At 34.0% G+C, this 12,277-nt stretch overlaps 1 protein-coding gene across 1 annotated transcript in view; it reads right to left on the minus strand.

The window, feature by feature from the left end:
* Positions 1-238: 238 nt before the first annotated feature.
* Positions 239-12,277, minus strand: part of LOC111059311 (rootletin) — a 119,215-nt gene continuing 107,176 nt past the window's right edge. Inside the window, 8 exon segments of the mRNA XM_039433782.1 lie at positions 239-4,270; positions 5,706-5,826; positions 6,685-6,965; positions 8,545-8,820; positions 9,188-9,400; positions 10,630-10,809; positions 11,016-11,123; positions 11,887-12,063. Coding sequence (XP_039289716.1) covers positions 4,028-4,270; positions 5,706-5,826; positions 6,685-6,965; positions 8,545-8,820; positions 9,188-9,400; positions 10,630-10,809; positions 11,016-11,123; positions 11,887-12,063 — 1,599 coding nt within the window. The 3' untranslated portion in view covers positions 239-4,027.

Raw genomic sequence — 12,277 nt, forward strand, 5'->3', positions numbered from 1 at the left:
CGGCCAAACTGTACAACTATGTGCATTTATGATTTGAATTCTTTTCCTGGAGCAAGTGATTACCAATCGAGAACAGATCAATCTGACAGATGAAATTTGATAACTGTTGAATATAGACTAGAGTTAATTCTAAATTGGTTTCGTTCAGGAACATCTTAACAGTGTCCTGCAACAGGCAAATAGTTGAAGACAGATTACTGTAGCCTAGCAGTATATTATGAGCTGTACCAAAATATAGTGCATCATTAGATGGAAGGCAATATTCTCAGACGTATAATCTCACTTAAATAATTATTGCTCTATTTGGACGGAATGCCATTACCCATTAAAACTACTTCAATATGATATTACTAATCCTCGAAAAATTTAAGCAGTAGAGGCACTTGTGATTAAATTTTTGATTTGAAACAAAACTGAATTTGATGTACAATATTTTTTGCATGCATTATTATAATAGTTCTAAAAACGAAAAAGCATCATTTAAATATAGTATATTATGACTACCGTATCCACAAATGTTGGAAGCTATAAATATATTCTTTAAAACAAAATAGATAATTTTTAAAAAAATTTTAAAAACTTGCATTAATAATTTCAATAAAATGCACCTAAAATAAATGATCGCCGTATTTCAATATTGACATTTAGTCCTAAATAGACTGTTGAGATATGATTTAATTTATTGATTATTGTCAGCAACCATAAAATCAAACGAGATCAATAATGTACCGTATGAAGTGAGAGTTGTGAATCAATATACTGAACAAGAAAAAAATTACACATTATTCTTTCGAAATTCCAAAATAATAATTTTCTATTGAACAATAATTAATTATTGTTTCAATAAAATAATAATACTATATTTAAGATTACTTGGTACAGTGTATAATAACAATCATCTCATATTATCGTCTAAACTAATGATTTTCTAAAAAGTTAGATGGTACTAATACTTTAGCAGTACTATACAGTAACAAGCTAATTTCAACTAGTTTCTTTAATTTTAAAAACATTTCTTAACTTGAAATGAATTAAATTTAACGAAAAAACATACTGTCCCTGATCTACCTTTGAATCACGTTTAATGACCCAAAGAAGAAGTGGAATTGAATAATGGAAATCATTCAAAAGAAACGAAAAATCAAGAAATTCTTGTGTCAAACTACTTGAAATAATAATATTGTTGAAAAATTTACCAGTGGGCATCTACAGAAAATATTTTAAACTGAATTCAATGTCTCATCAATTCACTGTCAAATAAATTTAATAATCAACATTAATTTATCAACTTTAGAGTCTAAAGCGATAAAAATGTGAAAAATCAATAAGTAATTAGATAAATTCAATTAAAATAATATACAAACGCATAACTCTACTGTGTCTAAATATTGCTTCAATTTCAACTAGAATCTCTATTTTGAAAATTCACCTACGTGTATCAGAATCTATTATAAACAAATATGGAGATACCTATAAGTCAGGGCTAGAACAAGAGTCAATCAATTCATAAAGAATAAGATGATTCTATTGTTCGGAAACTATATATTATTTTATTTTCCTAGCAATTAATACAATGCCACATCTCTTTATCGTCAAGAAATATTTATTGAATGTCTGTTGGAAATTGAAACAGTTGATGGCAGTATGACTGGCAGTGTGAAATGACCATGTCAACTATGAAAATTCTTTCAAGATTCGTTGTATCTTCTCATCTAACCACAAGTTTAATACTGTATTTCAATATATATCAAGAATTTAATATATCTTGATTTGAGTCAGATTCATCATCTAATAAGGATTCTAAACTACATAAACCTGAGTATTGCTCACGTTCGGGATGACGGCGAAAGAATGTGGAGATTTCATAGTTGAAGCTTCCAGTTACACTGTAATTACGTGAATAATACTTGAGTAATTGGCAGTGATTGTCAATTTAATGAGTAATTCTATAATTTATATAGAATCAATATGTGAATGGAAATTACATAGGTAATTTTCCATTATGAAATACGTACATATTGAAATAATACATAAGCACATACAACTTAGAGAGAAATTAACTTTTTGGAGCAGAATTCTCAAAACATGTTATACACTACACATAAAAATTATAAGAACATAACAATAAAAATATCTATCAATTAAAATATCATATCTATTCGATAATATCAATTACCTTGACTAGAGAGTAATCTTCTACGAGAAGATGAAAGCAATAAACACAAAATTCAACAATATACTCTAAGCTAGATTCATTAACTGTTTAAACAAAAATGACTAGTTAACAACTAACTGAACTTAGGCTACTTGTAGAAATAATTAACTACAGTTATGTGCATATTAATGGTTAAATTAAATACTCTTATCCTACTTTTCTATTCAATTAATAAGATATTGCTAAGGCTTTTGATTTTATTATTGCATTGACTTAATACTTAGTAGGTGTCATTCAGCAGACTCAGCAGACAGTTCATGGTGCATTTCACTACTATTGCTGGAATAACACATCTAGCACTCTTTTCTCGAATCATGTGAAATGTGAAAAGTCACTTGAAATGTTTTATTTTCTATATTTACAATAAGTAGTTTAGTAGATTGAACAACAGCGTGATTATAACTCTCAAATTTTCCATTGAATATTATTTTTAGTTATTGTAAATTGTACTTGTTAACAATATCCGGGATATAAAGAATATCCTTGAAAACAACTTGAATGTCACTCATAATCAATTCACAACTAAACCATAAAACAATGAACAGAAAAATTACAAGTTTGTTGTCCAAGTGAAGACAGTAATCTACATTTTGGTCCCATTGGTCCAATCAACTGAACTCTGTTGTACATGTGAAATATGAAATGATAATCCTTGAGTTATGAAATCTACTGGTGATGAATCAACTCATTATCATGTCGACAGATTTGTGCTCTCAATTTAGAAAGATATACATTACAACAATCGGATAGAACATGAGTGCTATCGGATGGGCAGACTGTCGGTTTTCTGTCCCGGCTGAAGTATGGACAGTCGTAAGGCCCATTGACGGCTCAAATAGTTCATTTAGGCCAGGTGGGACCTTCCCGTAAGGGATTATCCACCAAGAAAAGCCATACGAATTCACTTCTCATCACAACAATGTTCAAGCTAATCCTCATATCTTTATTCATTGATTCTTTATTGATTCATACAATAAGTAAATCATCAAAATGATAGGGAGATAAAAAATAAGGTAACCTTGTGCTATTCCTCTCCCGAATTTAGATAAGGTTACACAAAGTCCGAAATAGGCTGTCTTGTCGTTCTTCACATAAATTTCAGTCCTCAATTATTTTTACATTATTTATCTACCTGAAGATAATCATGCTCGTCACTATATCTTGATCTAATGATCAATCTTAAAAAATTGATTTTCATCCATCAACGATAAAATCCTTTGAATAATGAAATCTACTGTGATCAACCAACCTATTGTCCTGTTGTCAGATTTGTATTATCTATTTATAAAGCTGACTTCTTACAATATTGATGTTGAATTTCAACTCTATCTTAAGACATCTATTCTCACATCCACTCATAATCCTCACCAAATGTTAATTTTACAACGAAAAAAATAATTAATTTTCAACGAAAAAATCTCTTCCAAGGAAGAAGTACAATTTTCCTACTGATCCTCACAACAGATGACAACTACCTGAAGATGGGATACTCATTAAATCTTGATGATCTTTACAACAGATGGCAACTTCCTGAAGATAGGATACTCTTTAATCTTGATGTAATTGTCCTTAGAACAGATGATAACTCTTGAAGATAGGATACTCATTAAAATATAGATGTAATATTGTCCTTACAACAGATGACCTTCCTGAAGATAGGTCTCATCAACTCTTGGTGTGATTGTCAATCTCAAAGATTGATTTTGATCAAATATCTTGAAGAAAGTCTCCAAATTCTTCCATCCAGTTTCAATTGAACGGATACCTACATTTGGTTACTATGTACCAACAAAGTAGTTACTAGTTGTTGTCCTAGGAGTGCGGTGTGCGGGGCCGAGGGGGCGGAAGGGCGAGGGGCGCAGTTTGTGTGTCCAGTTTGCGGGTCTCGTGTTCGAGGAGCAGAGCGTCGAGGGAGGGGTCCTGCGACACTGTGCGCAATGAGTCGCCCAGCGCCTGCCTCAGCTGCTGCATTTCCCTGCCGGCGCGTGAACTGCGCAACACGTACATTTGTCTTCGCTTCACCTCCTGATTCAGTTGCTCTCTCAACAATTGTATCTACAAAATCATTCAAGTGTCACGTCAATTTTCTTTCTACTGTTTAATCCATCTATAATATTATAAAGAAATGAAGTGGTTTATACATGTACGGGATAGGAAATACACGAATGATGGATGCATTATCACATCTGAACTACTGAACTGTTCAACTTGAAATTTTGCATAAAGATTCTTAAGGATGGTTATAGTCCTATTTTCAGTTCTTCGAGATTTCAGTAAGTCTGATTAACAATTTTTAAGGTTTTCAGAAAGTCAAGTTTTCATTTCTTCAAGTTTTTAAGTTTCCAGTTTATGATACTTTGCTTGAGTGTTCATCTATATTATAAAGGAAGGTATTGGCTTATGTATGGAATAGCAAATACATGATTGACGTATTATTACATATTACTGTATATCTAGATCGCCTATTTTGGATAAATTTTATAGATAAAGAAACCTACAGGATCACAGATCGCTCTCTGTGTGGCCGGGTCCTCACTATATCATGACGAATATGAAGATCGACATCTATCTCATAGACTTATCACTAATTGATACTTCAATTCATTGTTGGATATTAAATTGTACATCACTATATCATGACGAATATGAAGATAGACCTCTATCTCATAGACTTATCATTAATTGATACTTCAATTCATTGTTGGATATTAAATTGTACAGTTACCAGTTTAGTTGGAAATATATGAAGTTTATACTTTAGTGGAAAGTTCAATAAATTAATGTAAAACTCAGATAAATTGTGAATTATCTGAAAAGTTACTAATGTTGGGAAACCCCATTACCTTGTGGGGTCGCCGTCTAGGTGTCACCCCGACTACTTGACACCTGGTCATTTTGGCCAAAGGCGACAACTTGTACCCTCGTAAAAATATACCATTGCCGTCAAGTTGTCCCCACGACTACTTGACACCTACTGGACCAAAGGTGCCAACCAGTCATGACCATAAACGACAACTTGACACCTCGCACCCTCGAGTCAGGGTGTCCCCCCTGACTAGTCACATCCTTAGAAAGGAGACAAGTAGACGGGGATGGCTCACGTCAACTTGTCCCCTAAAAACCGGTTTTAAAAGGGGACAAGTAGTCGGGGTGGCACCTAGTCGCGTTCCCACCTTGTGTCTCAATAGAACTTAATGAAAAATGTAAAACACTCCAAAACCTTGCTTACGGTATGGTACCTAAATGTTCCATTAATGCTAGCAAGATTACGACCCTATTGGTAAGAATAAGATAGCCTGGCCTACATCATGAAAGCTCTCTATACTAGACCATAGCAAAGCACTGTACAGTATTTAATGCATCTAAAAGCTATGCATATAAGAACAACAGGGAAAACTTCAATAGTCTAATATTAACGAGGAAATGGAATTGCGAAGACTAGTAAACATCAAGATTGTTGAGTTGGATACAAAAAATGGATTAAAAGTACCTGATTCTCCAAACGAAGAACCTGTTGTCGATGAGATTGCTCTCTTGCTTCTAATAACCTCTCGGCTTGTAACTGACCAGCACGGAATCTCTCCATTTCAGAACTTCGATCCAAAGATGTTCTGAAATTAATACAATATAATAATTGAAATTACCGTACTGCACTAATATACATTTCAAGCCCTAGCGATAATTTCACTATGGTACTTCACCTTGTAAGTTTAGTGGATACAATATTTCCAGAATTGTTTTTGCCATCCATTATTACAAAATATGTTACAGATTAAGATAGAAAATTCAGATAATAGAAAAAACTTAGGATAGAAAATTCGAAAGAAGAAAACTGAAAAAATAGACTACTATTTATCTATTATTTATTATATGACTGTATTCTGGAGTGAAAATCTCAAACCCAGGATATTTTTAAATGAAATATATGAGTTAGACTATAGAGACATTTTAATATTGTGTAACACAAAGGTTAATTGATTTTTTTCCGAAATGAGATTCAATTTATTATAGTAATTGAGAACGTATTTTGAAGTTCAATTTAGAAAAACTAGTCCTTACGAGTCAATGTTAATTGTTACTAAATGCACGATTAATTGTTTTTTGATCCACTGCTACGAGAACCAATTCTTCAATAGTGAAGTAAATTGAACCAATTCAATTTATAGAAGCCTTCTTTTCGACAAAGTCTTCTCTGATTGGTTCTCGTGGCATTTAATAATTAAAATTAAAATTTTGCATTAGCAGAAATCACAGGCTTTTGAGACTGTCAAATATTGACAAAAGGGTGAACAGCAAGAAGAAAATTCTATGCAAGCTACTAACCGAAAAATACCAAATTTTTTAAATTGTATTTATTCCAATTCACAATATTTACAATTATAAGCAATAAGATAACAAAATCACACAACTCAAAGGACTTAAATTGTTACAATTAAAAATTGAAGTGGTTTAATTAAGTTGGTGAATACCTGGCATTCTCGCTAGCCCTGAGTCTGGCCAGTTCAGCCTCCTTGTCAGCGAGCTGAGCCTCGAGCCGGCGTATCTTGAGTTTGAGGTCTCTGTTCTCCTGCTCGGTTGCCAGCTGATTGGAGCTACCCCCCAACCCTCCCCCTCCCAACACCAGGCTGCTGGCTCCCCCTCCTCCTCCCCCACAGTCCACCAGCGACTTCTCTGACCGCTCGTAGCTCTTGCTGCGCTGCGACTGCATCTTCCGCTCGAGGTTGCGTTTCTCCGTTTCCAATTGACGCACCTGTAATCGATTACTCAAATGAAAAACAAATGCAAGTTTGAGTGTCTTCAACGATTCTGACTGGTTCCTGTTATTGGTTATTAGGCTAACAAAGATTGCAATTTACTAAAGACCTTATGCAATTTCGATTTACCACAAATACGGAAGACTATTAATACTTTAAGCTACTTTAAAAATATATAAATTATTAGCAGACAATACATGTGTTTTTGTTTCATTCTCAAGTCAACTGTCATCAAGAATCAACAATCTTCACTACGAAAGTTCTAAGAATCGACTATAGACACGGCCCCAAAGATTAAAATATTTCTATCAAAGCAAAAAGAGTCATTTAATTTCAATAACCATCAAAACGCTCTCTTCATAAATTTGAAGAGTCATGCATAAATGTCCCTACTTACTGAGCGATTTTCTATTATAGGTATTCGTAATCTTTATTTTGAGAAGAGATTGGTTAAACCTTGTTCATTTCAACCTTTATACACATCAGAGTATTTCACTACATACTAAGCAATTCTCTATATAGGTGATTTCATTTCGAAGAGATGTCATCTCTTTGTACATCTTGTTAATTTCAGCCTTTATACACATCACTACGATTAGTTTACTGAGGTTGGCAAGTAACAACTAACATTACAGTGTTACATAACATTAACATTAAAATTAATTAACATAACATTAACAATGCTAGTTGACAACTAACATTACAGTGTTGCAATAATGATAATACGATCAATTCATGTCAGTATTGGTTACGAGTACAATTTGATTAATGAAAATCCAAAATTAGGAAATGAATGTACAAACTAAATACAACATAACTAACTTGAATTGAAATGTTTGAGCACTATGAAAACTACAGTAGTAATTTACTGAGGTTGAAAAGAGAAAAACTAAAATTACAGTGTTGCAATGATAATAATACGATCAATCACTACCTCCGTAAACAAAGCCGTAGTGCATTCGTATGACGTCAGTACAGGTAGGGCTCCTACACCAATGAAAACACTAGCTGATATAGATCAGCTCAAATCAACGAATTTTTATTGGTGTAGGAGCCCTACCTGTGCTGAAGTCACACGAATGCACTATGGCTTTGTTTACGGAGGTAGTGGATCAATTCATGTCAGTACTGGTTGCGAGAGCAATATGTTCAATAAGGATCCAAAATTAGAAGATGAATGTACTAACTAAATAAACAAAACTAACTTTAATCGAAATAATTTTTGTGCACTATGAAAATACGTAGTTTACTGGTTGAGCTTATTGCTATAACAAAAGCTACAACAGTAGCTTATTGGTACAACATAAGCTACAACAGTAGCTTATTGGTTGAGATATTTTTATTGGTTGGCAAAATAAATTTGAAGCTCAAAGTCGCTTTAAATCAATTACTCGATATTTTTGTCCCTAATATAGTGCCATATCAAAATCAAATTCAAATGAGGTGTTATATTAAATAATTATATTTTCTAAAAGTAGACAAGCAAAGAGAATCCGAAATGATGTTTCTGAAAGTGCACACCATAACTAAAAAAACAAATAAAACCATAGCTAGAAACAATGGGAAGGAAGGTACCCTCTCTTGCAGCGCATCGAGCCTTGATCGCAGTTCCCGCTGCGTGCCGTGTTCCTCGTCGGCGGGCCCCTCACTGGGCCAGTTGGCCAGCCGCAGCTGCGACTCGAGCCCCGCTCGCTGCACCTCGTTGTTGGCCAGCTCGGTCTGCATGCGGCTGTACTGGTCGCTCAAGTGCTGCTGGCTGCGACGCACCTCGCTCAGCGCCTGCTGTGTCGTCTCCAGTCGCTCGCTCAGCACGCGTCGCTCGTTCTCGCTGTTGCTCAACGATTTCTGCAGCTGAAATCAATCAATCAAATACATTCTTTATTGACACATTGTTGAACAAGTAAATTGTATCGAATTCGTTAAAATATATGATAAATCAAAACATAAAACATGTATGCAATACAGTAGGCCATTACATCAATCATGTATAAGAACAGTATAATTGGTGAGTTTTCTCATATTATCAAGTTTCATTATCGAAAATTCCGTCAACACTATAAAATGCCCCTTTTAGGCCTCAATTTTGAAGTATCTGCAATTTTCACCTTTGATTGCTGATCCAAATTGATTCTGGACAACCCATTATTGAGTTGAACTCGGATAGTAATGAGTGGATGAACTAAAAAATCTATCAATATTGATTTACGCAATGATTTACCTGCTTTATCTTGTCAGTGCTGCTCTGAGATGTGGCAGACGTGTCAAGTAGAGTACGCTGCAAACTTTGTGATTCAGCCCGCAGTTCTGTTTCAGTAGAATTGGCCCGCTCAAGAGATATATTCAGCTGTTCAATTGTAGTTTTAAGGGACGCACATCTTTCTTCCAGCCCGGAAGCATTACGAGACAGGTTCTCACACTTTTCTTGCAATTTCTGTCAGGATAAACATTTGTAATGTTAAATTTATATTAAATTGGAACAAAGAGTATAAAGTATTACATTGATCAAAAATCATCATCATCATCAATGATTGTGTAGAGATCATCTACGAGGGCTATTCACAAAGTAACAAACGTTTCCGTCTGACGACGCTAGGCATGCGCCAATCACGTACTTTCAAGTACAGACATGTTCTCCTATTCAGTGGCTTTCCAGCTGTACCAGTGACGTTGCGCTGTGCATTGTTTAAAATGTGTGCTGCAATTAAAAATCCCGCAAGTTGTTAGGTCAGATCAGTACTACGGTTTTTGTTAGCCAAAAACCTAAAACCGGCTGAAATTTATTGTCAATTGTGCAAAATGTACGGAAACGACGTTATGAATGAAAGTTCGGTCCGTAGATGGTGTCTACAGTTCAGAAATGACAATGAGAAGAGTAGACGATCGAACGTTGTCACAGATGAACTGATTGCCAAAGTCGATCAGAAAATTAAAGAAAATCGCCGCTTTACAATAAGTCCAGACCTTGCTCCTCCCAGTGACTTTCACTTGTTGCTGAAAATGAAGGCAAAACGCTTTGGTGACGCGCTTTGGAGGAGTTGCAGTTGTGTGTCACTGGGTGGCTGAAGTCACAGGCGTCTAAATTCGAGGACAAAGAAATTTCAAAACTAGTTCACCGCTATATAAGTGCCTCAATCTGTATAGTGACTATGTAGAAAAATAGTATTTTTCTCCTTTAAATGTATGTATTACTAATATTGTCTCATTAAATTATATCTTTTTTATTTATTTCTAAACGTTTGTTACTTTCTGATTAGCCCTCGTATAAAATAACTATTAAAAATGGGCAGGGTTCAAGGTTTCTGGAATTATTATAGTTTGATCATATTTCTCACTGAAAGAGAATATATTTGTTTCTTATATTAACGTCCTATGATGTGTAATTGCTTGAGGTGAAAGGTGGAGGAAAATAGTGGGGTAATATAGTGTAAGGAAAATTTCCCACGAATCATCAAATTGAAATATACAACTCTTCTAGTCCATAATTACTCTACTCAAGTGAGAGATAGTTTATTCTCACTATGAAACGTTGAAAAATGTCGTATTAAACAATCTATTAAGCTTGAATATCAGGAAGACAACCGTTGACCATTGACAAATATTGTTTGTATGGAGAACCATTAAAAATACAAATTTAATATCAATATAACCATTGAAGATTACCTGTATAGTAGCATCTTTCTCCTGGAGAACCATTTGAATGCGTTGCAGGTCCCCTTCCAAGCCCAGACGTTGCAACTCAAGTTTTGTTGCTCGAGATTCACAACGGGTCAGCTCTTCTTGCAACGATCTTTTCTCATTTTCAGTTCTATTGAGAGCTTGTCGCACCTTCTCCAATTTGTCCTGTAGGATCACATTAATATATTATTGAACTTCACTATAAAATCAAAAGGTTTTAGAAATATCTTGAAATAGTTAGAATGAAACAAATTGAATGAATGTTTTATTCATATAAATTGATCTTATTTGAAATTAAAATGGATTGATGGCAATAAATAATATCATAGACAAACATTGTAGAATTGAGAAAGCTCAAGAATATAACCTACCTCATACACAGCCTTTTCTTCTTCGCCGGAATTGACAGTGAGCTCCAAAGACGTTACTTTCTCTCTCAACAACTGCGTCTCTTCAGTTTTCTGTTGAAGAGCTTCAGCCTAGAATAAATCAATATAACATTAAGTTCGAATTATTCGATTTTTTAAATTATAATCAGAAATGAATGAGTTTGATGTGATTAATGTTTTCAGTTTGATTGATTTGATTTAAGTTTTCATAATCAGTTTGGCATAAAACCTCCATCTTAAAAACATAAAATATATATTTGTAGCTTAAATATATTTTTAAGCTTGAGTTCAACACATATTGAAAACATCCAAAATCTTATTGGATTCGAAAATAAACACTGGTATTAACATAATATACTCAGAGTATTTCTATAATAATAAGATCAGAGCTCTACCTTGCTTGAAGTTTATGCAACAGTTTCGTCCTTTGCTGTCAGTTTAGAGCATTTAGTTGTATGTACAAACAGTCTAATTTTTATAGGAATTAAATGGAACACGGACTTATTCCATATTAGAGGAGTAATTTTTAGGGGAATATATTGTAAAATGTACTTTCTGAAAATAAAATGAATTTCTGTTTGAAATTTTTTGAATTTGATAGTTTTTGAAATAGTTAGTCTGAAATAGATTTGAAGTTTGAAATAAATACTTGAAGACACGAAATGTTAGCAGAAATGTAGGCCTACTTTGGTGTAAAGTTCCACTCCAACCAATTCCGAGTTGAGATTTTTCGTAAGACAACTTATAATTAGAGATAACATAATTAAAAATGATTGAAGACAAGGAATACAAAAATTAAGTGAAGAACAAGTAAAATTAAAAAAGGTTTAGTTACAATGCTTAGCATGATTACCTGAGATAGAAAAGCAGCTGTCTTCTGTCCTAGTCTGGCTTCTAAGCTTCCCTTTTCTTCCTGCAGTTGTCTCAATGAGTTTGTAGCTGTGGCCAACTTTGTTTCACTCTTGGCTTGCTGTTCGACTGACTCCTGTAGTTGTCTCTTCATACCATTCACTTGAGTCTTCAAATCATCCTAAAACATTCGAATAATGGTTATATTCCATGATGAAGAACGAATAAAATAAGTTTATTTCCAAGTATTCAGGTTTATCTTTGCTTTGAAGAAATATAATTATCTGGTGTTGGTAGTGTTGACTACATCTGGGACTGGTCTTGGAGGTGAGCCGGTAAAGCGGCTACCTAACTTAACCTTCCTAAAATTGTGAACTATTTTTTCATGAGTAAAT

The sequence above is a fragment of the Nilaparvata lugens genome, chromosome 1 (assembly GCF_014356525.2).
Source record: "Nilaparvata lugens isolate BPH chromosome 1, ASM1435652v1, whole genome shotgun sequence".
NCBI lineage: Eukaryota > Metazoa > Arthropoda > Insecta > Hemiptera > Delphacidae > Nilaparvata > Nilaparvata lugens.